This window comes from Phaenicophaeus curvirostris, chromosome 38 (genome assembly GCF_032191515.1).
Source record: "Phaenicophaeus curvirostris isolate KB17595 chromosome 38, BPBGC_Pcur_1.0, whole genome shotgun sequence".
NCBI classification, from domain to species: domain Eukaryota; kingdom Metazoa; phylum Chordata; class Aves; order Cuculiformes; family Cuculidae; genus Phaenicophaeus; species Phaenicophaeus curvirostris.
Window position 1 is genome coordinate 1681339 of NC_091429.1, and position 24762 is coordinate 1706100.

Below are 24762 nucleotides of genomic sequence, written 5' to 3' on the forward strand. Positions count from 1 at the left end.
TCCAAGAAGCCGTTTTATTATGAAACCATGGAGGAATGGCCAACGTCCGCCCTGGCACAGAACAAGCATCGCGAGCGAGGAAGCAGCAAGAGATTATGAGCCAAATAGAAAACCCCGTACAAAATCCAACACGGGAGCCACCGGACTAACGTGGCTACAAGAAATCGGGAAGGAGCGAGGGAGAGCGATTCACTCGGCCACAGATGAAGCCGGATGAAACCCGGAGCTGTGGCTTTTAGCTGCCCTGTGGGAACATAATCAGACACCTGGGGATCACCGGGAGTCGCCGAGGGCACGTGGACACCAAGAGCGAACATCACAGCACAGGAGCGGGCGAAGAATTCCACATTAAAACCATCTCTATTGCTTCAGGGATCAGGCGTGTATCCTCCGAAGAGCTCGGAGTGTACGGAGCGGCTGCATCCAGCACCCAAGGAATCACCGGTAAGAGGTTACGGTCAGAAACACGAATCCCAGGACGTCTCCAGAAAAGAGGATTTCAGCCACGGTGCCCGAGCGGGTGGATTTCCACGTGCGCCAAGGCATCTGCGGGAGGGAAAGCTCAGCACAGGGTGGGAGACGCGGAGGGATGAGCGACGCTGATTCCTGAGGGAAAGGGGAGCAGGTGGCTCCCTCCACCCCAGCCCAACGCCACTGGGGTCCAGGCACCCTGGGATCTGCTCCTCACAGCCCCCTGGAACAAAGGTGTCGCCGGGAATGCAGAAGCCGCGATTTCCGAGCTGCGGCAGTGCTGCCTCCGCAGGACTTGGCTGATTTGTTTCTAGCATTTCACTCACAGGGTTGTGGTTAAAGCAGCGAATGAACCGTGTCCCTGTGCAGCTACCAAGAGCTCCCAGCCGGGTCCTGGGATAACACCGGGTTCTCCCACAGCTCAGAGAGGGCCAAGGCGAATCCGTGTGGGAAAGCAGAGAGGGCCGAGGTCAAACCCAGCCTGCGAGCAGAGCCAGGAGAGGAGAGGATGCGAGGGACCTGGGGAACACTGGGAGCCAAAGATGGAATCGGGTGGGACGAAGCGAGCAAAGGCATCGCTACGTTTCCCTCCTGGCTTTAGGTGGGTTCCTCAGCAATCCTGGCTGTGAGATTCCAATCAGCCTCAGGCAATCGGGAAACTACCCTGCGCCTCGGCTCGTGCAGACACTGTGGCCATCGCTGGGAACACCAGCTGATTTATCTGAAAAAAAACCCTCTCTGGTGCTTGGGCTGAGACAGGGATGATCCCAGAGCTCTGGAGCAGGACCCGGGTAAAGCACCTGCTCCAGAGAGACCTCGGCACAGCCAGAGCTCAGGGTTAATCGCATGGAGAACAGGGCTGTCCGAGCGCTGGAGCACAAATGGACACGGCACCTCAACGCAGGCTTTGCCTTAGTGGCTTTGAGTCCGAGGGCAGAGCAGAGCCTGCTCCGGCTCCATCCCTCTCCAGTTTCCCTTCCCTTCTCCTCCGTTCCCCAGGCAGAGCTGGACGCAGGCGTTTCCCTGCGGCGCTCGGGACACCGGGACGCTCTCCGTCCCTCCCTGCCGGACCCGGGCGCCACCAGCAACTGGGAAACACCGAGAACACCTCCTTCTTGGTCCGACTTTTCCTTGCTTTTGAACTTTGTAACTTGGAAAAAACACGGAGCACAACCATAAAACTACGGGGATTCCCTGCCTACTCCGACTAAAACGTAGGGAAAAGGGTGCGGGAGCGGGAGAGAGAGAGAGGAGGGGAACGCACGCTCGGGAGGCACGGCGCCGACGGGCTGGAGGACGGCATCAGACGATCCCGAAGCGCTCTGCTCTTTTCCTCTTCTTTGCCTGCAAACAGGGAATACGAGAAAAATCAAACCCAAAGAGAAACTAAGAGTTCTTTAACATCAACAAGGAATTAATGAGAAATGGGGTATCGGTAACAGCACAAGAAGGACATGGAGCTGGTGGAGCGAGGTCGTGAAGATGATCCAAGGGCTGGAGCACCTCCTGTGCGAGGAGAGTTGGGGTCATTCAGCCTGGAGAAGCTCGTCGTTCAGCTTCAGAGAGAGCTTAGAGGAGTTTCCAGTACAGAAAGGGGCTCCAGGAAAGCTCGGGAGGATCAGGGAGTGCAGGGAGAGGATGAAGGGGAACAGTTTTGAGCTGGAAGAGGGGAGACTGACATGAGATCTTAGGGAGAAATGTTCTCCTGGAAGGGTGGGGAGGTGCTGGACCAGGTTGCCCAGGGAAGTGGTGGCTGCCCCATCCCTGGAGATGTTCGAGGTGAGGTTGGATGGAGCTTGGAGGTGTCCCAGGGCTCCCACCCTGATCCAGTGGGAGGTGTCCCTGCCCATGGGGTTGGAACTGGATGAGCTTTGAGGTCCCTTCCAACCATCCCACTCCACGATTCCATGATTCTCGGCTCTCCTCCCTCATGCACCAACACAATCCGAGATGCACTTGCTGATCTGAAAGGTCTTTTCCAACCTGGTGATTCTATGATTAACACCAGCTTCGTTGAAGGGAGCGACCAAGTGTTTCCCCGGACAAAGAGCAGCCCTGGCTGGAGCAGCCGCGCTGCTGGAGTCACCTCGCCTGGCTGGCAGCGCGCTACAAAGGGGCTGAGCCGGGAACAATGCCGACTTCAGGGGCCTGGAAACCCTTCCCGGCGGAGGGGAGGTGGGAAATGTAAAAGGGCAAGGGGTTAACACTCGCCTATTCATGGCAAAGGTGAGGGGGACACACTCACCCACATTAAACACGCTACTCCAGTCGCTCCGATCCGCCTGCAGGGCGATGCACGAGGGGCGTATAAATCTTGATTTTTAGCAGGATAAATAGCACAGGGGGCAGCCGGACCCGGATCGGGAATCCCCAGGGAAAGGTGCATTTGAGTGCACACAATGCTAGTAAAAAGCTCTTTTTGTTCCCAGCACAATCTCCGAGTGACCTAACGGAAAAGCCTGGAATCCCTAGCCCAGCCGAAGGGGCTCTTGCTCCCAGGAGCAGCAGAAGGCTGGGAACGCTGTGGCGCTTCAGCAGTAAAACCCAAAACAAAACAGGCACAAAAGCACCTCTAAATCCCACCAGAATTGTGGAAACGGCTCTTGGGAACCAAACAAATCCCACTTCTCCATCACTGGGCCCAGGAGATGCCATGAAAGCTGTTTCCAAGCCTCACTGCTCACCCTGCCACAACCTCCACAGTCTGAATCCATCTGGATTCCCCTCCCGGCACGGTCCCTTTGTCCCCAGGAGAGGGGTCTGAGCTGAAGTGGCAGCAGAGGTGTGAATGCAAACCTCGCCTAACAATGCAGGAGCTACCGTGCTGGAGCACGTGGTGATGTGGGACAGGGTAAAAGTGGGTAAAAGTGGACAAAAGAACCCAAAATCCCCATGCAGAGCTCGTGGGATGGAAACGCAGGGAGAGAGCAGGGCCTGGAGGGGAAGAGATGGACATAGGGCTAGCATCTCCAGCTTCATTACAGCATACAGGGATTTATGGATGGAGACCAACAAGAGCATCCAAGGGGAATCCAAGGGGTTGTTTAGCCTGGAGAGGAGGAGGCTGAGGGGAGACCTCCTTGCTCTCTGCAACTACCTGAGAGGAGGTTGTGGAGAGGAGGGAGCTGGGCTCTTCTGCCAAGGGACAGGGGACAGGACGAGAGGGAATGGCCTCAAGGTCCACCAGGGGAGGTTCAGGCTAGACATTAGGAAGAAATTTTTCACGGAATGGGTCATTGGGCAGTGGCAGAGGCTGCCCAGGGAGGGGGTTGAGTCACCTTCCCTGGAGGGGTTTAAGGGACGGGTGGACGAGGCGCTGAGGGACATGGGTTAGTGATTGATGGGAATGGTTGGACTCGATGATCCAGTGGGTCTTTTCCATCCTGGTGATTCTATGATTCTATGACTCTATGAATCAGGGTGTCCAGAGCATCCAGGATGCAGAGAATAACAAGGAGCAGATGCATCAACCCCCCTTCTGGAAGCATCCAGCAAGAGGAGCTGGATGCCACCGTGTGTCGTGGTCGGCTCGGTAACAGGCTCCAGCCTGTTACCAGCAGGAGCTGGAGGAAAAGCCACAGCAGATCGGACACCAAGGAGAAAGGGGCTGAGCACCATGGGATCGCTCCCACCCACTCCCCATCACTCAGGAACAGCTTTTACCTCTGTGTCCTCTGTGGCTCCAGTCCCGGCTGAACTCGTCACGATGCCAAACCGCTCCTTCCTCTTCTTCAGCTTCTCATCTTCCTCGCTCTGCCATGAAGGACCAGGATTTATCTGGTTGGCAACCCCCAGGGTGTTCATCCCATTCCTCCAACCTCCCGCCCGCAGCTGGCTACCGGAGCACCAGCTAAAAGTAGGAGCAGGGCAGCCGAGATGCCAAGAGCACCTCAAAAAACCCTTGGGAAGCAAGTAGGAGAATCCAAGAGCCACCCCACGGAACCAACACTGCGCCGCTCCTCTTGTGAACGTTCTCACTGGGAGATGCAGGCTTCACCCTCAACCCATCTTCCCAAAGTCCCATTCCATTATTTCCGGCCCAAGCGAGTGTGTTGCTACCAACAATTCCCAGATTTCTGCTTCTCCAGGGCCTCCAAAACCCCTGGAAGCTCTTTCCCTCCACTGCCAACACCCACGCCAATGTCTTGACCATCAGCACTATCTTGGCTGTTCTCATCCCGGCTGTTCCAAGCCTCTTCCAGGCCATTTCCCACCATCCCTCCCTCTCCTACCCCTGAACCCATGTCAGAGCTCTCAAAAACCAGAACTCCATCTTTTACACCCCGTTTACACCCACCGGATCATCGAGTCCAACCATTCCCATCAATCACTAACCCATGTCCCTCAGCACCTCTTCCACCCGGCCCTTAAACCCCTCCAGGGAAGGGGACTCAACCCCCTCCCTGGGCAGCCTCTGACACTGCCCAGTGACCCTTTCCGGGAAAAATTTTCTCCTAATGTCCAGCCTGACCCTCCCCTGGTGGAGCTTGAGGCCATTCCCTCTCGTCCTGTCCCCTGGCCCTTGGGAGAAGAGCCCAGCTCCCTCCTCTCCACAACCTCCTCTCAGGGAGTTGCAGAGAGCAATGAGGTCTCCCCTCAGCCTCCTCTTCTCCAGCCTAAACCCCCCCAGCGCTCTCAGCCACTCCTCTTCTTCTCCAGCCCCCTCACCAGCTTCCTTGCTCTTCTCTGGACTCGCTCCAGAGCCTCAACATCCTTCTTGTGCTGAGGGGCCCAGAACTGACCCCAGGATTCGAGGAGCGGTCTCCCCAGGGCCGAGGCCAGAGGGAGAAGAACCTCCCTGGCCCTGCTGGCCACGCCGGGTCTGATCCAAGCCAAGATGCCATTGGCCTTCTTGGCCACCTGGGCCCCTGCTGGCTCATGGTCAGTTGCTGTCAACCAACACCCCCAGGTCCTTCTCCTCCAGGCAGCTCTCCAGCCAGACACTGATCCGTTTAAGCTCCAGGTCACAAACATCCCCGTTGGCAGCCGAACGCACGCAGGGTTGGCCGTGGGGAAGCCATCAGCGAGCAGCGGGGCAGCCTCACCGTGCCGAGCTCTGACGTCAAGAGGCCTCTGGCACCGGCACAGCGCTCCTGGCATTCCCGTGTTGTGGCAACAGGGCAGCTGAACCACAAGCTCCGAGGTTCTCACACGCTCTGGCTCCGTCAGGAGCCACCGGCAGCCCTGTGGCCCCAGCGTCTTTGATCTCTGCTGTGTTTCCAGCCCCTCACCACGGGGATCGCTGCTGAATTGCATGGCAGAGCACCCCTCCTTCCCAGGAATCCTCTCATGGGGTTCTCCTCTCCATGCTTTGATGCTGGAGCCATCAGGAAAGGTACAACCATCCATTCCATTGATAAGGATGAGGGGACAGCGGGAAGGTGTCCATCCTAGGTTTTGGTTGGGAAGCCACCAAGCTCAAGCTCCAGCTTTCAGGAAGAAGCGACATCCCCGAAAAGCAAGTTGGGAACAAAGAGCACCAGGAGGGATTATCCTCACAGGGATGGAGAACAGGAGGAAAAGGCCGGAGCAGCTCAGCACGGGCACAAACCACACAAAGAAAACCCACCCTGGGCACCAGCCCCACCCAACTGGTGCTCAAAACCATCGCTGCTAGGTGAATCCCAGTGCCACCTCCACGGAGCAGCACCATGTCCTTAATAAAGGGACATGGAGGCTCCTGGGAACGCAGGGAGCTGCGGGTTTGAATTCATTTTCTCGCTCCACCAACCCCCTGCCCTGCAGGGAGAGCACGGAACCATCGCAGTAAATCAAGGCGGCCCTAACGATCCCACTGCCTTGACCCCCGGCCCGGCAGTGTCAGATGCACCCGCGTGTCCAATAAACTTCACTCCATCGCAGCCCTCGCTGACAGGGTTTGATCCATGGGGTGCTGAAACCCAGCTGAGCAAAATTACCCATCAACCGGCCGCCAGCGCGGCATCCATCAACCCCGGCAGCACCGGCACCGCGTTCCAGCCTCCCAGTTGGTGGGTTTATTCCCCAGCCCCCTCACCAGCTTCCTTGCTCTTCTCTGGACTCGCTCCAGAGCCTCAACATCCTTCTTGTGCTGAGGGGCCCAGAACTGACCCCAGGATTCGAGGAGCGGTCTCCCCAGGGCCGAGGCCAGAGGGAGAAGAACCTCCCTGGCCCTGCTGGCCACGCCGTGTCTGATCCAAGCCAAGATGCCCTTGGCCTTCTTGGCCCCCTGGGCCCCTGCTGGCTCCTGTTCCACCAACACCCCCAGGTCCTTCTCCTCCAGGCAGCTTTCCAGCCACTCCTATTATCATAGTATCATAGAATAGTTTGGGTTGGAAGGGACCTTAAAGATCACCCAGTTCCAACCCCCACGATGGGCAGGGACACCTCCCACTGCACCAGGCTGCCCAAACACCATCCAACCTGGCCTTCAACACCTCCAGGGATGGGGCAGCCACAACTTCCCTGGGCAACCTGTTCCAGTGTCTCACCACTCTCAAAGTGAAGAAATTCCTTGTTATGTCAAGTCTAAACCTGCCCCTCTCCAGTTTATACCCATTGCCCCTTCTCCTATCACTCCAAACTTTTGTGAACAGTCCCTCTCCAGCTTTCTTGGAGCCCCTTTCAGGTACTGGAAGGTCTCTATAAGATCTCCTCAGAGCCTTCTCCTCTCCAGGCTGAACAACCCCAACTCTCTCAGCCTGTCCTCGTATGGGAGGTCCTCCAGCCCTTGGATCATCTCTGTACCCTCCTCTGGACTTGTTCCAACAGCTCCATCTCCTCCTTATGTTGAGGATTCCAGAACAGGACCCAGTTCTCCAGCTAAGTTTTCAAACCACCCCATCTTCCCATCATCACACAACCACGGCCACACACGGGTCAGGCAGTGGCCGGCTCCATCGGGGCAGCTCCTGCTGCGCTGGAAAATCCCACGTGGCTGCGAAATCCCTGCCCCGAGGCTGTGTCACGCTCTGTGAGCAGAGCAAAGCTTTCTCATCAGATTAAAGCATCCCAGGAGGAAACGCTCTGGATCTGCAGATGAACCCTGAGCCTCCTCATCAGGGATGCAGAGTGACAGGAGCCTCCATCGCCGCATCCCTGGCCGCGTGCATTTCAAGCCAGACCCTTCTGGTCCCCTCCCAGACCTCGTGTGAGATGACGGATGGGAGGGATGAAAAGTGGAGCCCCAAGGCGCTCGGGCGACGGCAGATTAATGACGGTGTGGCCTTGACCTCCCAACGGTGGAGGTGACGGAACACTCGAGGGTGACCACGCTTCCAATTTCACACCCAGAGGCAAAACAGCAGTGGACGAGGGTTTTATTCTCCGCCACGCTCCAATCTGGGATGCGCAGCTGCCACCCGCCGCCTTCCCAGAATTCATCTCCACCTATTTATTCTTCCAGCTCCTTTCTGGGGGTCCAAGCGCCGCTGAGTCCCTTGGATGGTCCACGCACCAGCAGGAGATGGGGAGCACCAGGGAAGCGCAGGGTTTATACAGAAATATTCCCCGCGTGCCTTACAGCCCTTCCCACTCCATCCATAAAATTCCCTTTTAGCGCAGGGCATCACGGAGCAGAGCAGGAATGGTGAGAGGCGTTGGGTTTCATGCTCCACTCCGCAAAAGCCCAACGGAACACAAGGGGAACTCAAGATGCTCCTTCTGACCCAGCTCTGTTGTCTCAAACACCTCTCCATGCTTCCAGCCAAGGTTTGGAGCTGGACACAGTTTGTTTGTGGATGACACTGAGCTGGGTGGAAACGTGGATCTGCTGGAGGGTCGGGAGGCTCCAAAGGGATCTGAACAGGCTGGATCCATGGGCTGAGACCAACGGCAGGAGGGTTAACGAGGCCAAATGCCGGGTCCTGCCCTTGGGGCACAACAACCCTGAGCAGCTCCAGCCTAGGAGAAGTCTGGCTGGAAAGTGCCTGGAGGAGAAGGACCTGGGGGTGTTGGTTGAACAGGAGCCAGCAGGGGCCCAGGGGGCCAAGAAGGCCAAGGGCATCTTGGCTTGGATCAGACCCGGCGTGGCCAGCAGGGCCAGGGAGGTTCTTCTCCCTCTGGCCTCGGCCCTGGGGAGACCGCTCCTCGAATCCTGGGGTCAGTTCTGGGCCCTCAGCACAAGAAGGATGTTGAGGCTCTGGAGCGAGTACAGAGAAGGGAATGCAGCTGGAGAACAGGCCTTCTGAGGAACGGCTGAGAGAGCTGGGGAACTTCTCAGTTCCTAAGAGCCTTCCCAGAGCTTTTCCTAACACTCCCACAGAGCTGCCAGCACTGCATCTGGCTGGGAAGAGGGAGCTCAGGGTCCCCTCCAAGCCATGTCAATGGAGAGCTTGGCACTGCCAGGGGACACGGAACTGCTGCATCTGCTCAGGATGGAAAGAGCTGGTGATGTTCCCTAATTAAAAGGGATAAACGGGAAAGAGGGGATCCTCCAGGGACCTACACAAGGTTGGATTCCACACAAACAGCAGGGTCTGGGGCCGCGTTCACCTCTCTCCTCCACTGGGAAGAGGGGGAAAGGGGAAACCTGATGCTGTTTCTCCTTCCAGAGGCTCGGGAAAAGCAGGAGCGAGGGCCAGGGTTGCCATTCTTCCCCTGCCTCCTCCAAATTCCTGCAGCCAAGAGGTTCAGGAGCCCCTGAATGGGACACGATGACATCATTGATGGAACCATAATGGAAGGGGAGCGAGGAGGGGGGAGATGTATTTGTGTTCTGGACAAAGGCGAAGTTCTGTCTCCCAGCGGGGACCGGTGAAGAACCAGCTGCCTGGGCAGAGGGAGGTCAGGGAGTCCCGGCTTTGTCCCGCGGGAGCGAACCCTCCGACACTCCTCGAAGGTTTGGCCGGGCCGCGAGGCCTTTCAGGCGGCAGCGGGAGCCGGAGAGCCCTGACCCCAAGGCATTTGTTTTTAAACTGACATGGGGGCGAGGGGGGAAGCGATTCCAAAGGGATCGTGGTGAACATCAAACCTGTTCAAGAAGCTGAAGCTGGACGGGACAGGGGTGGAAGCGCAGAACTGAGCCGCTCCAGGGCTGGTTGTTCCCAACAGCTCCTTCCCTTTGCACCAGGACTGGGGAAAACACGGAGGCACAGCCTGGGGAGTGGGAGAACCGAGCTGCGATGCTGCCACGATGGCAGGAAACCCTTCAGCCCCTTCCCTGACAAGGAACCAGCAGGACAACGGGGGAAAAAACCAACCAGGAACGATGCTGGGCAGCTCTATGACCCCACGCTTGCCTCGCCTCCCACACGGCCAGGTCGCTCCCAGGAGCGCAGGGCAGCTGAGGCAGCAGGGGAGAGGAAAATTATTTTGGATATGCTGGAGCGGAAATGCCAGAGGGGAGGAAAAAACAGCAGCTGAGAGAACCAGAGAGCGAGGGTCACAGCAGAGGCAGCGGGAAGGGATGTGCCGAGGTGCTGGCTCTGAGCCTTTCCAGTCCCACAGGACGGCACGGCCGAACTTGAACCCTTAGTGCACCACCGGGTTTGAGGGAATCATAGAATCATAGAATCACCAGGTTGGAAAAGAGCCCCAAGATCATCAAGTTCAACCATTCCCATCAATCACTAACCCATGTCCCTCAGCGCCTTGTCCACCCGTCCCTTAAACCCCTCCAGGGAAGGTCACTCAACCCCCTCCCTGGGCAGCCTCTGCCAGTGCACAATGATCCTTTCCGGGAAAAATTTTTTCCTAATGTCCAGCCTGACCCTCCCCTGGTGGAGCTTGAGGCCATTCCCTCTCGTCCTGTCCCCTGGCCCTTGGGAGAAGAGCCCAGCTCCCTCCTCTCCACAACCTCCTTTCAGGGAGTTGGGTTATTCCCAAGAGCAGAGAACGGTCTGACACAACCCATGATTTGCCTTCCAGGAAACTCAAGAGCTCAATTCCCTTGCACAATCTCACCACTCGCCAGCTGGATCACCTGGGATAGGGACTGGAAACCACAGAGCTATCCCCATCCCTCTCCTGGAGGAGATGCCCATGGCTGGAACCAGGCTGGTACCACAAAACCAGCACCCTTGGGTGAAACTGTGGCTTTGCCTGCCAGGAAGAACAGAAAAGGGGGAAAAACTGCAGTTTGCAACTTCGTCCTGTAAGCCCAGATCTCATTTTCCCTGGGAATGAGGCCCTCGGAAGGCCTGGGATCATCTTGGAGCACGCCGACTGCTGGCACGTAGGCTGTGCCGAGCCTTCCCTTGCCATGCCCACGGCTCCAACGGTGCCGCGCAGCCTTTGTCCCACACTGAGCCTCCCAGGACGGGGACGAGAAGGGCTCTCCGGGTGCCGGAGCGTCCAAAACAAAGCAACAACCCCCCGACCGCGGCGATTCCGTCGGCACAAACCCCTTCCCTGCGGCCCCGAGGGGGCAGGGGCAGCGGGGGCCTCGCTTACGGCACCCCCGTGTCTCAGCGCCCGCCGTTGCCAGCGCCATTCTTCACCTTGTCACTTCCCATTATCCCGAAGCAACGGGCCGGCACTGGAAAACAGTGACGTCACTTGGCCGGGGCCGGAGAAAGGAGCGGCAGGAGGGGACGGGAGCTCACCCCGAGACCCGCGGGGGCCACAGGATTAGCGCTCCGCTTCCAGAAATCCTTATGGGAACCAGCTGGAAGCTCTCCAGCGTTCACCTGGAGAAGCAGTAAGGCCGGGGAGGACCAAATCCACCTTTTCTCCCCTCAAATTGAGGTTCTCCCTTTATCCAGGCGCTGTTGCAGCCAGAGAGCTGTGCCAAACCCAGGGTTTGGTGCTCCCATGGAAGGCACAGCCTGATGGTTTTCCAAACTCTCAGAATCCCATTCCATTCCTTGCTACCTGCACTTCTCGTAGTGGGATTTTTCAACCTTGTTCCTGCACACCCCTGCGATCCCAGCTGCATCCTTCTCTCCTGGCAGCGCTGAGGGTCCAGAACAAACACGGACACATGCGGCGTTCCAAGGCTTGGCCTGCATTTCACTCCTTAATCTCAGTCTTTAATCTCCCACTGGAAATCCAGCTTGGAGGGAAAAGGGAAAATCCGTTAAGAATTACCTAAAGCAGCATTTTCAATTCCTACAAATATTAAAAGCACGATGTCTTGGGAATGTCAGGGCTGGAGCTACGCAGGCTCTCACCACATCCCGGTTACCTGCTCCTCAAATCCCAGAATGCTGCTCCAAAGCAACAAAAATGCTTTCACGTGGCTGATTTGAGTGCCGAATGCTCCATAAAACATGGAAAAAGCAGAATTAGGGGAGCAGGCCTGGAGAGGGAGGGTGTATGGACAACATATGATGAAGCCGATTGGTTTCTCGGGATGAATTCCAGCCTACTAGGGATCCCAGCACTTCCCTGGGTGGTGGTTGCGTGTTTTCATGGGAAAGAAAAGTGATGTTCAGGGCATGCAGCCTCCCAAAGAGCCTCCCAAGGAGGGATGTGCCAGCTGTGCCCTCGGATACGAAGATTTACCCTCTCACTATCATCTCAGCACCAATTAATCTGGTTGTTTTCCCTCTCCTTGGCATCTCCGCCAGCCCACGGAGCCCCGTGAGCCACACGGGTGTCAGAGATCCCGGCTCCTACCTGCTCCTATGAAACACATCTTCATTAGCTGCAATTAAACCCACAGCTTCGTTAAATCATTAACCCTTCCCAGCCAGTAGGCTTTGATCCAAGAGGATGTCGGCACCCTGGGCTGCTCAGGATCCGAGCCGGGATGCCTGCGGGGCTCCCAACCTGTCCTATAGCTGCGATGTTCCAGTCAGAAAACAAGAAACTTAGAAACATAGAATCATAGAATCACCAGGTTGGAAGAGACCCACCAGGACCATCAAGTCCAACCATTCCCATCAATCACTAACCCATGGCCCTCAGCACCTCGTCCACCCGGCCCTTAAACCCCTCCAGGGAAGGGGACTCAACCCCCTCCCTGGGCAGCCTCGGACAGGGACCAATGACCCTTTACAGGAAATATTTTTTCCTAATGTCCAGCCTGACCCTCCCCTGGTGGAGCTTGAGGCCATTCCCTCTCGTCCTGTCCCCTGTCCCTTGGGAGAAGAGCCCAGCTCCCTCCTCTCCACAACCTCCTCTCAGGGAGTTGCAGAGAGCAATGAGGTCTCCCCTCAGCCTCCTCTTCTCCAGCCTAAACCCCCCCAGCTCTCTCAGCCGCTCCTCTTCTTCTCCAGCCCCCTCACCAGCTTCCTTGCTCTTCTCTGGACTCGCTCCAGAGCCTCAACATCCTTCTTGTGGGGAGGGCCCAGAACTGACCCCAGGATTCGAGGAGCGGTCTCCCCAGGGCCGAGGCCAGAGGGAGAAGAACCTCCCTGGCCCTGCTGGCCACACCGCCTCTGATCCAAGCCAAGATGCCATTGGTGGTTCAAAAGGAGAGAGGAAAGCTGCTTATTTTAGTTTGGATCAAGAAAAGTGTTGGCTACCATGACGGCAACGTGGCAAACAGGGAATTTGCGTTGCCCCAAGGGCTCCTGGCGTCTCCTCAGTGCCAGTGGGAGGCTCCCAAAGTCCTTTTTATGGATGTAGAACAACCTCCCCTTGGGATGATGCTCCCTCAGCTCATCCACCCCCTGCCCGGGGCGCTCAGTGCTCTCGGAGCAGCTGCCGAGGGGAATGTTCTGGAGTCGTGGGGTTGAGGACAGGGAGCGGAGCGATGGGATGGCGGCTGCGGGTCAGCGAGCGGGAGCTCTCGCCGGAGGCCTCGTGGGGGGATCAGTGCTGGGTTGATTTATTTCAGACATTAACGCCACGGTGCCCTAAGAAAGGAGCACCTGCCTCTCCTGCCCCGCTCCTGGCTCTCCTCCCGGCCCCGGGATCTCATTCGCTCTTTGCTCAGAGAGGAACTGGGGTTTAAACCCAAAGGATTGAAACCCGGAGGGGGCAGGGGGCTCAGCCGAGTTCACAGCCGCTGCTGCAGCGCTGCCTGCGCTCCCTGCTCGCAGCAGGGCCGAAACCCCCCTCCTCTCCACTTCTCCCCCACACCCCGACCCCTCCCGATCCAATTTGAATGGGAAATGAAGTGTGGCTGGGGACACAATGCGTTATTGTCACGTTCTGCTGCGCTGCGGAATAAAAACCTGCCAGGAGCCTGTAAACACTCGCAGCCGCCAGGCTCCTCCGTAATGAAAAGCCATAAAGAACACCCAGGTGGGAAGCACAATGCTACCGGCTAATTAAAGTCACCAATAATATTCCTCCCAGGAATGCGGGAGCGTGTTCCGCTCCGTGGGAGAAGCCACTTCCAAGCCCATGAACTCGGCTTCCTGGGGGAGTAAACAAAAAAGCAGCATGGCACAGGGAGGACGGGCACCGGGCATGGCTCCGTGGGGAGGATACGGCTCCGTGGGGAGGACAGGGCTCTGTGGGGCACCTGGGACACTGGGCACAGCTCCATGGGGAGGATACAGCTCTGTGGGGAGGATACGGCTGCATGGGGAGGACACCTGGACACTGGGCACAGCTCCATGGGGAGGACACGGCTCTGTGGGGAGGACACGGCTCCGTGGGGCACCTGGACACAGCTCCGTGGAGAGGACACGGCTCTGTGGGGAGGATACGGCTCCGTGGGGCACCTGGACACTGGACACAGCTCCGTGGGGAGGACATGGCTCCGTGGGGCACCTGGACACTGGACACAGCTCCATGGGGAGGACACGCTCCGTGGGGCACCTGGACACTGGACACAGCTCCATGGGGAGGACACAGCTCTGTGGGGCACCTGGACACTGGACACAGCTCCATGGGGAGGACACAGCTCTGTGGGGCACCTGGACACTGGACACGGCTCCGTGGGGAGGATACGGCTCCGTGGGGCACCTGGACACTGGACACAGCTCCGTGGGGAGGACACGGCTCCGTGGGGCACCTGGACACTGGACACGGCTCCGTGGGGAGGATACGGCTCCGTGGGGCACCTGGACACTGGACACAGCTCCGTGGGGAGGACACGGCTCCGTGGGGCACCTGGACATTGGACACAGCTCCATGGGAAGGACACGCTCCGTGGGGCACCTGGACACTGGACACAGCTCCATGGGGAGGACACAGCTCTGTGGGGCACCTGGACACTGGACACAGCTCCATGGGGAGGACATGGCTCCATGGGGAGGAAAGAGCCCCAGAGGGCACCTGGACACTGGACACAGCTCCATGGGGAGGACACGGCTCCGTGGGGCACCTCAACACTGGGCATGGCTCTGCGGGAAGGACATGGCTGTGCGGAGAGGGCACAGCTCTATAGGGAGGACACAGCTCCATGGGGTGCCTGGACACTGGGCACAGCTCCGTGGGGAGGACATGGCCCCGTGGGACACCTGGGCACTGGGTACAGCTCTGTGGGGAGGACACGGCCCCGCGGGGTGCCCAGCCGCAGCTTGCTGGGACACAAAGCCCAGCACTGGGTGCTACAGTCGGCCTGGCTGCTGCCTCCGGGCTTTAAGAAGCCCTTCTCCCCACCGCAGGTCTCCTTCGAGGGGTTCGTTTGCACCCAGGGGAAGGGCTGAGGGAGCTCAGACCCTCGCTGGGTCAGGGTGTTACCAGGCACTGGGATCACAGCACAAGCTGGGAAGCAGGTTCCAGCTCCAGGGAAGTCGCGCACACACACAGGGCAGAGCCCTCCTGGGGAACCGGAGCTCCTGGGAACCAGGTCAGGGATGCTCGAGCGGCCTCGCACCCACAGCTCCGCTCATCCCAGCCTTGGGCACTGCCTCCTTCCCTCACCCTGGAGGGATCGGAGTGCCAAGGGGGGAACAGCGACCTCCAATGCCAGATTTTCTACATCAGTAAATCTCCGGGGCCATGGAATAAAGCGGAACACTCAGAGAAACAGAAAATAAAGGCCAAATGCATCCCCAGAAGAGGAGAGGGGCTCATTGCACAGGGACAGAGAGAGGCTGTGCCTCCCTGAATTCCACTCTTTCCCGCACGGAGAGGAGAGCTCTCCAGGCTGGACAATTCCCTGTCCCTCACCGCTGTTTCTGAGCAGAACGGCAGCGCAAGGCTCTGTACGGGCCAGAGGCAGCGGCTGCTTTGGTTAGGAAGCGCACGGGATGCTGTGTTAGCTCTCCACCCTCTCTTCTGGATTTCCCAAACACGGTAAATCCATCTTCTCCTCCGTTTGTTACGGAATATATTCTGAGCAGGGACAATCGAACAGCAAGCACGTGATCCCCCAGTACGTGTTTGCCTCCGAGCACACCCCTTCGGCAAATCCCACCCTTCCCTGGCTCATCCCAGACCCCCGCCAGCTCCAGTGCACGGAGGCTGAGCCCCATCAGCTGCCGAGGACCAGGACCGGGAGGCAGATACGCTCCAAAGCCGAGGAATAGTTCTCCCTTGGAAAACTAAGCAGCTGTAAGAGCAAATCCAGCCTTCACAGAGCTCATCTCATTTAGAATTCCAAGTTATTTCCTACTAGGGAGTTCCACATGCCTTCCCTTCCAAGCGCTCATTACCTGGATCATTACCGACCTGGCTCGTTACAGCTCTGATTCCTGCCCCATTGGAACCAGGCGTTTACACGGCGCAGTCAAACATCTGAGAACAAACCATGGTGCAGCCCACAAGCCAGAGCCACTTCCCGAGCTAAAATCCAGATGAACACCCTTAAAACTGTCCCTCTATCCCACAGTCGGAACGGAAAACCAGACGGAGCCACACGCACACCCAGAAGGGATGGAGAAACAGCGCTGAGGAAGCTCCTCAGGCTCTGGGGCCCAGAGCATGAGAGGGAAACCTCAGGCAGCTCCTGGGCTTTGGATGGTGCCGGAGCACCGGGCTAATCCAGAATCATTGAATCACTAGGTTGGAAAAGACCTTGGAGATCAAGTCCAACTGTAAAAGGAGCAGAGCATCCCGGAGACCAAGGCATCTTACCTTCTTGGAGAGCGAGGAGACGTTCAATCCGAACCTTTGAGCCCTCTCCTTTAGTTTATCCATGTTCACCTGCAAAGAGATGGGAAACAACTCAGATTTTAAATAAAACCCTCATCACTCAAAGTTGCTGGGATTCGGGGAGGCTGCCTCCTGGATCAGTGCTGGGGAAAATGCCGGGCGCCGCGCTGTCCTGACACCCAATCCCACCAACGCCAAGAGCTGTGGGAGGAACCAGCATCCAAGGACGCAGATCAGAGGATAAAACGCCCCTGGAGCTGCTCTGCTCCCAAGGAAGTGGCTGATGTGGAGCGCGTGGCTGTTCTGGAGCGTCCCCACCAGCCTGGGGCCTCACCTGGAATACCCAGAGACAAAGAGGCCATTATCCCTGTGAGCTCCCTGGAGGTGTTCGAGGCCAGGCTGCATGGAGCTTGGAGCCCCAGATCCACTGGGAGGTGTCCCTGCCCTTGGAGGGGGTGGAATTGGACGGGCTTTGAGGCCTCTTCCAACTCAAACCATTCCAGGATTCCATGATTCAATGATTCCATTCTAAACCTCACTCATCGGCACAAGCCTTGCACCCGGAGGATGCGAAGCCCTCACGTTCCGTGCAGGCACGACATCCTGGTGGGTGCATCCCCGACTCCTCCATCATTCCCAGGCCATTCTAGGGTTTTATTCCAGCAGACAGGAACCTCTCCCTGCAGCCACACCCCACGCCAATGGCCCGAGCGGCAGCAACTCTGGAACAAGCCACGATCCTTACCGTGGGTTTGCTGTCTGCGGAGAGGCCTGGAATGAGAGAGCAAGGAAAACGCAGTCAGGGAACAGCACCAGGAGCCACGGCTCCCACAGAATGAGCCTCCCACTTGCTTTTCAACCTTCTCCCGCTCCTGCCCCACAGTCCCAAGAGGGCTCCGGCCACAGATCCCAGCATTTTAGGAGCCAGATGGTGTCTGGCACACAGCCCAAGGACACCACAGGAAAAGCTGGCACGGATCTTCCAGCGTGAAGATAAGAACGCTGGGAAAAGTGCCAGAATTCCCAAGGGAACGACCCAGGTCCTGTTCTTGTGACCCTACAGCCCCACTTGGAGCTCCTGGGCATGGTCAGTAGGGGAGGATGATCTTTAAGATCCCTACCAACCCAAACTATTCTATGATTCTCTGGGAATAACCAAATATTCGCACCCCATGGATCAATTCTGCTTCACCCCCTCACCTTTTGTGGAAACCGTGGCCAAGCCAAACCTGTGGGAGGCAAACAGAGCTCCGTGAGCACCAGCAGAGTCGGGATCGTGGCACCGGACACCATCAGCAGCTCCTCCAGCAGAGCCGTTCCCTGATTCCGCGTGTCCGAGGGCAGGAGGCAGTGGAACCACCCAAGTGCAACCCCTGCGGCAGCTCCCGCTCGCTCCGCTCACAGTCATTCCCCATACAAGTAGCCTCTGGGCCTGGAAAGCTGTTGGATCACCTGCAGTTCACCATTTTCCCTTTCCCTGCCCCATTTTTCCACAGTAACAGTGAGAACCACCAGCGATTCCACACGGATTTCAGCCCAAGCAGGCAGCACAGCCAGCTCCGAGCACCCTACAAGCGGACCCAGGCCCGGGTTGACACTGGAGGTTCATTTTCCAACCCCTCCCTAGCAGTTGTTCCTGTATCCAGCCCAGCACCGCGTTCCCCTCACACTGACACCGCTAACAGCCGTGTCCGGAGAGGCTCCTCCCGAGGAAGAGGGGGAAAAGGCTCTGAGTGTGGACTCACCGGGCCGCTCGTGCTGCCTTCTTGCTCTCCAGGCTGACAGGGACGTTGAAGCGTTCTGCTCTCTTCTGCATTCTCTGGAGGAGGGAGAGAATGGAACCAGCTGAGGAATAGGGAAGATTGGAAAGGTATGGAAAGGTTCTTCTCTTCCTTTCTATGGAAAAGGCCATGGAAACAAGCTGGAAAAGGGGATGGGGGGCTGGTTTATTAGAGAGAAGCCTGTTCTGGCTGGCTCGGCCCCACAAGCGGAGTTTGCTATCAGCAGTGCAATTCGAGGCAGAATTCAGCTAGTCCAAGAGGACTCAGCAAGGTTACCTGGGGCACGGAAAAGCCTGGAGGCATTGGAAGCGCCAGAGAAGGCACAGCCGAGTGTTAAATCCCTGGAAGGGGAAATATTTAACATCGGATTATGACACCAGGGCCCAAAAATGTGTTTGGAGGTCAGAGGAGCAGGGTTTGTGCTAATGGAAACATTTACTTTAGCCGACAGCACAGCAAGGAGTGGGATAACTGCGAGCCTCAACGCAGGAGTGTTTGGAAAAGCCAACTGGGAACGGCGTTCCTCACCCTCTCAGTGCCGAGGGGCTTTGACTCAGCCAAGGAGGAACAGGAAAGGTAGAAAAACACCCCCTTGGGCCAAGCCTGGTTCGTTCTTCCCAACACCTTGAGTATCAGAGAATAGTTTGGGTTGGAAGGGACCTTACAGATCATCAGGTTGGATTGGGTGATCCTTGTGGTGCCTTCCAACCTGGCATCCTATGATTCTATCATCACCAGGTTGGAAAAGACCCGCTAGATCATCGAGTCCAATCATTCAATTGTGCTTTAGGTAGGAAAAGAACTCCCTCTTATCAGGACAAACCACCTAGGATGTAATTTTTCAGATATGCCCCCGTTTCCCACTCAGCCAAAACTGTAGATCTCCTGGGAGCAGGCTGAGAATTTGGAGAAAAGCAAAGCACGAGGACGAGTTTGTTTAACGAGTTCCCTAACGAAGGTGGCCCCACATCACAGGGCCGTGGCTCCTTGGGCAGTGCTCCCAGCTCCCCTCGGTGCCGTGTTTCTCCTCATTATTCCCTCCCCGCGATCCTAATCCCCCGCTTGCGCCATCGCCCCGGTTGCTGTGGAAATGCTCCGGTCCCAAACAGGAGATTAGAGCTCCGGAGTGGAGAGAACAGCAGGGAGACAGGAATCACGTTTCCACAGCGACTCCTTGCTTACGGAAGACGAGAGAAAAAAAATAACAGGGGTGGGGGAGGATGAGAGATCCACAACCGGATTCCTGGAATGCAAAGGTTCCCAAGGTTTCCCCAGAGAATTCAGCAGCTCCCAAGTGCCCTCGTGGTAAACAATTCCAGGGATGTGAGTGACAAAGAATCTGTTAGCTCCCATTCGCCCCTCCCGACCGATGGCTCCCTGAAGGCAATTCCCAAAGCTCCAAGGTTTTGTGCCTCTGGATCCACTGGGTTTGTGGGATCCGAGGGACAGTGATGGCCACGGCCTGGTGACGCCGCAGCAGAGCGTTCCAGGTTCCCAGCAGCAGGAGACTCGGATTTACAGAGCGGTGTCACCACAGAGGGGTCTGGGTCTGCTGGCCTTGGTCACCCGGAGCAGAGGACACAGCGGGACAAAGCCCATCCCTGTCTGCAGGGGAATAACTAGGCCAAACTGGGAATACTGAGATAGGATCTGTGGTCGAGGAGCAGCTGGGAGAGGGGCTTTAACAGGCATCAGAGCGAAACGTCCCTTTGGATCCAGCCTCCAGCAGCCAGGGTGTCCCACAGCCGGTGGAATTCCACAAGGAAAAGCAAAGCCAGCAGCACATGAGAGACTCAGAATGGAGCAGGCACGGAAACAGACCCCTCGAAGGATGATGGAGCAGGATCCTTACCTCTATCTGCGATATCTCTGATGTGATTTTCACCACCTTCTTTTCTGTAATCCTGGAGATGTTGGGGAAAAAAAAGAGAAGTTGGTCAGGGCTGCTCCCACCCAGCCCACGGCCTATCCTGGTGGGAGAGGCACTGGGATTCTTCTACTGGACCCCAGGCCGCACCGAGGGACGGGTGGGGACAGGAGTGGGGCACAGCCGGCACCACACGACGGGGACAGGAGGCACCAACGCCAGCAGGAAACTGGGAAACACCGGGAAACGCGTAACCACAGCCTTGGGATACACTGGAAGCAGGACAGACGCAGAACAGGGAAGCGTGGCAGGGGTTCTGGGAGCCTCACTAGTGCCTTGAGCACTGCTGAGTCCCTTCGGTAACACCAGGAAGGCCCAGCTCCACACACCCCCAGCCCTGCAGGGATCACAGATCCCGTTTAATAGAAGGTTCTGGAGTTTGGTGGGTGCTGAGGATGCGCCTTGAAAGGCCTGGTGGCATCAAACCACAAGGCCGCCCCACGCATCCCAACTAAACCCGGCACAACTTCCAGCTCGGAAGAGCCGTGGCAGCTCCGTGAGCAGCCCAAAGCCCGGCCCCGAGGAGCTTTATCCCTTCGTGGCCCCGGGACACAAAGGGCGGCTCTGTTCGAGTTCATGGGGCAGCCCGGGCCCACGCTTCCCGAACAATACGCAGCCAGCAACAGCCGGACCGGGAATGAGACCCAAGGAAAATATAATGGAGTGGGCGTGCTCCGAAGTTTATGCTCCGAAAACAGAGCTCGAGGGGAAAACAAAAGGGGAAGAGACAAGGTTCGGAAGTTCCCAGGCTAAACGGAATAGCATCCGAACAGCTCCCATAAAACAGTGGGGCACGGCCGGCTCGTTAGGGGCTCCCATTTGGAAAAGCGCGCGGCTTTTGTTCCGGAGGCCGGGACAGGTTTCTCGTTTTATGCCCTGAAAGGCAGTAATGGTTTAATGGCACTTTCACAGGAAGCAATTCCGCAGGGACGTGGTGCGGGGCGGCTGCCGGAGCGCTGGACGGGCACAGCACGCCCCCTCCTGCCGGCACGGGCGGACAGACGGACACACGGACAGCCGGACACACCGCCGGGCGAGGGGCCTGCCCGGGGCTGGGGAGAGTGGCTGCGCGGACAGACAGATGGACACTCACACGTCGGGTGATTTGGTGGGGGTCTCCTCGGCTTTGGCAGGTGGCTCCGCCGGCTTCGGCTCTTCCTCCTGGAAGTCAAGGGGTTGGAGGGATCAGACGATGAATCACAGCAGATCGCGCTGCGGGGCCACTGCTCTGGCTCAAGATCCCACGCAGATCATTCCGGCTCCCACACCCACAGCTCGTGTGCTGTGCCTGCTTGGCCCACACAGACTCTTGGCCCATTTTTCCAAAGTCAGATCCCTTACGGAAAAGCTTGGGCTTCGCACAGGAGATAACGGAGTGGGACTCCCTGACCCACAGAGCGGGAAGGACCTTCTGGCTTCCCCCCAGTGGTGAAACCAGGGAGAAGCTCTCTGTGCTGGCAGGAACAGAGCTGGACGGTGGGAAGAACCGGCGGCTGTTTCAAGCTCAAAACCCTTTCCCAAGCCGCTCTCCCCACTTTCCTCGGGACAAATCCGCTCGCTCCCATGGGACACATGGCCCAGCACCACCAGGGCAGCCAGTTCTGCTCCCTAAAACCCTTCCCTAAAGGGCTCAGCTCAGGACAAGGATCCACACCAAACCACAGTGAGCCCCCCGCGCTCCCATCCAGCCTTCGGCATCCAACCAGCGGGATCAAACCCAGTGGGGAACACGGTGCTGCCAGAAAGCAGCCCCAGCTCCGGTCTTGCCCGTTCCTCCGGCACGGAGCGAGGCATCGCGGCGGGAGCAGGCCCGCGGGATTTACCTCTATCTCCTCTCCCAGGACGTCTTCCTCGTTCGCCTCTTCTTCAGCTGGAAGAGGGAATAAGAGAGCCATTGCAGTGGAACGCGGCCACGGCGGCAGCCCCGGCTGCACCGAGAAAGCCTGCTGGGAGAACTTCCCTCGGCTCCAGTAGAGCATGAGGAACGGGGCTCTTCCCTTCGCCAGGGGATCCCTCACCCCTTGGGCAGCTCCCGGCTTCGGGAACGCCCCTGGGAATGCACCCACCGTGTTCCTCCAGGTACGCCTGCAGCCGGTGGATCAGGTCCTGTTTGTTGCCTTTGGTTTCCAGGCCGCGTGCCAGGCATTCCTGCTTCAGCTCCGCCAGCTGCGCAAGGAGAGGATCCCGTTAGCACCCACACGGAAACGAACCTGGAAACGAATCCGGAAACGAACCCGGAACGGCGGAAGCACGAATGAGGCCGGCATGGGAATCGCGGCTGGGTTTGTCACTGGGAGCTGAGACAGTTCTTTGGGATCGAACTTGAACCACGGTTCTGTAAGTCAACGCTTTACAGCATGGAATTTGCTTTCGGGATTCACACCAGGGTTTGGGTTCAGGGCTGACTCCGGTTTAAACCCCACTGGCAAACTAGAGAACAAAAATGGCAAAGCCGGGGCAATTCTTGATGCAGGGATGCCCGAGGGCATGGGAAAATCATGAAAACTCTGGGAATGGGGCAGCAGGACTGGAGTGAAATCCCAATCGGCTCAGCTGCTTCGAGCAGCGGAACCACCCCCAGATCACACCGGGATGTGGGATGCAGAAGGGTCCTGTGGGACACAGGCGGATGGTCCCAATCCCAACCTGCGTGGCGATGCCACGGAGTCGGGAATTAGCCACGGCAAGTGCCAGGATCCGGGTGGCGCATCCCAGGAGAGGGAGGTGGCTGGGAAAGCCAGGGATGCACCGGGAAACAGCGGGATGCTTCTCAATCCCAACCGCGCCAGGGCCGACAGTCACGGCCAAAGGTTGGGAATGCATCCCAGAAGAGGATTTCCAGAAAGCCCTGGGACATTTCCCAATCCCAACAGCACTTGGAGGGGGGTCACAGTCACTGCCAGGGGGATGAGAATGGGCCAGGGCAGGTGCTGGGATCTTGGAGAGGGGGATAAGGGGTTGCTGGGAATTCCCAGGATGCATCGGAAGCTTCTGATCCTAATTGCACTGGGAGTCAGGGTCACTACCAGGGGGATGGGAATCACCCCAGCAGATGCTGGGATCCTGGAAGCGCCTCCCAGGAACCCCAGGGAAGCACCAGGAGCTCCCCAATCCCAGCCTGAATGGTCACTGCCAGGGTTGGGAAAGGGCCAGGGTGGATGCTGGGATCCTGGGAGAAGAGGATTCCCAGGAAACCTCTGTGATGCTCCCCAATCCCAGCTGTACTGGGGGTCACGGTCACTGCCAAAGGGTTGGGAATCGCTCCAGCAGGGATCCTGGGAGTGTCTCCCAGTAGAAGAGAGTGAAGGGATAGCTGGAAAACCCAGGCATGCACTAGGACGCTCCCAAACCCAACCACACTGGGGTCATGGTCACTGCCAGGGGCCGGGAACGTGCTGGGAACAGACCAGGACAGGGGTCCTGGGAGATCAAGAGATCCTGGGAGAAGGATTTGAGGTGCTGGGGGATGAGAATCTCAACATGAGCTGGCAAGGTGAGCTCTCAGCCCAGAAAGCAAACACGTCCTGAGCTGCAACCAAAGCAGCGTGGCCAGCAGGGCAAGGAAGGGGATTCTGCCCCTCTGATCCTCTCTTGGGAGACCTTATCTGGAACATCGGCTCCAATTCTGGAATCCTCAACATAAGGAGGAGATGGAGCTGTTGGAGCGGGTTGGAGGCTACAGAGATGATCTGAGAGCTGGAGCACCTCCCATATGAGGACAGGCTGAGAGAGTTGGGTTTGTTTAGCCTGGAGAAGGCTCTGAGGAGACCTTAGAGCAGCTTCCAGCAGTAAAAGGGGCTCCAGGAAAGCTGGGGAGGGGCTCTTGATCAGGGAGAGGATGAGAGGGAAAGGTTTTGAGCTGAAAGAGGGACAGACTTCGACTAGACACAAGGAAGAATTTCTTCCCCATGAGGGTGGGGAGGCCCTGGCCCAGGCTGCCCAGAGCAGCGGTGGCTGCCCCGTCCCTGGAGGGCTTCCAGGCCGGGTTGGACGGGGCTTGGAGCCCCTGATCCAGTGGGAGGTGTCCACGGGGTGGGACCGGATGGGCTCCGAGGTCCCTTCCATCCCATCTCACCCCAGGTTTCCACGATTCTACGAAGCCCCGACCCTCCCACCGCCCCCCCGGGGCTTCGCCGCTGCCTGAGGGCCGTGGCCGGAGCCCCCGGGGCAGCCCGAGGCCGGGCGGCGACACCCCCGGTACCTTCAGCTTGTGCAGCTCCACGGCCTCCGCCGCCATCTTGTCGCCCTCGCCGCGCGCCCCGCCCCCGCCATGGCCCCGCGCCGCCTCCCCATTGGCTGAGAGCCCCGCGCCAGAGCCAATGGCGAGCGGGGAATGGCTGAGCGGCGGCGGCAGCTACCAATGAGAGCGGAGCAGCGCGGGGTGGAAACCAATGGGGAGAGGGGGCGGGGCTCAGAGGAGCGGCCAATGAGAGAGGAGGATCGCAGAGGGGAGGTGAATGGGAGAGGGCGGGGCTTGTCTGAGCGGCGGGAGCAGCGACCAATGGGAGAGAAGGATCGCCCGAAGGGGGCGGGGTTTATGCGACCAGCAACCAATGGGAGCGAAGAGTCGCGTCGCGTCGGCCAATGGGGAGAGAGGGGGCGGGGCTTGGCGGGCCGCGCGCTCTTGCGGGAGAGTGGGGGGGTGCGGGAATGGGAGGTTGGGGGTCGGGCTTCTAGGACCCCTCAGAATCCCTCTAAGACCCCCCCAGAGCCTCTCTAGGGACC

General features: G+C 58.2%; 1 protein-coding gene across 3 annotated transcripts; it reads right to left on the bottom strand.

Moving 5' to 3' along the window:
- On the bottom strand, positions 1 to 24302 carry SARNP (SAP domain containing ribonucleoprotein). Of its 3 annotated transcripts, XR_011339333.1 has the most exons (13): positions 24239 to 24302; positions 22104 to 22203; positions 21861 to 21907; positions 21131 to 21198; positions 19963 to 20014; positions 18075 to 18148; positions 17530 to 17558; positions 17075 to 17100; positions 16312 to 16380; positions 4135 to 4224; positions 1736 to 1815; positions 798 to 952; positions 1 to 546 (listed from the first exon to the last, which is right to left on the bottom strand). XR_011339333.1 is itself a non-coding variant. In XM_069879670.1 (12 exons), the coding sequence occupies exons 1-11, from the start codon at positions 24272 to 24274 to the stop codon at positions 1774 to 1776; spliced, it is 633 nt and encodes a 210-aa protein (XP_069735771.1). In that variant the 5' UTR covers positions 24275 to 24302; the 3' UTR covers positions 1 to 546; positions 1736 to 1773. The 3 variants fall into 3 exon arrangements, 2 of the variants coding, with proteins under 2 accessions (XP_069735771.1, XP_069735770.1); XM_069879670.1 differs by lacking the exon at positions 798 to 952; XM_069879669.1 differs by having other exon boundaries at positions 1 to 952.
- Between the last annotated feature and the right edge of the window lie 460 nt (positions 24303 to 24762).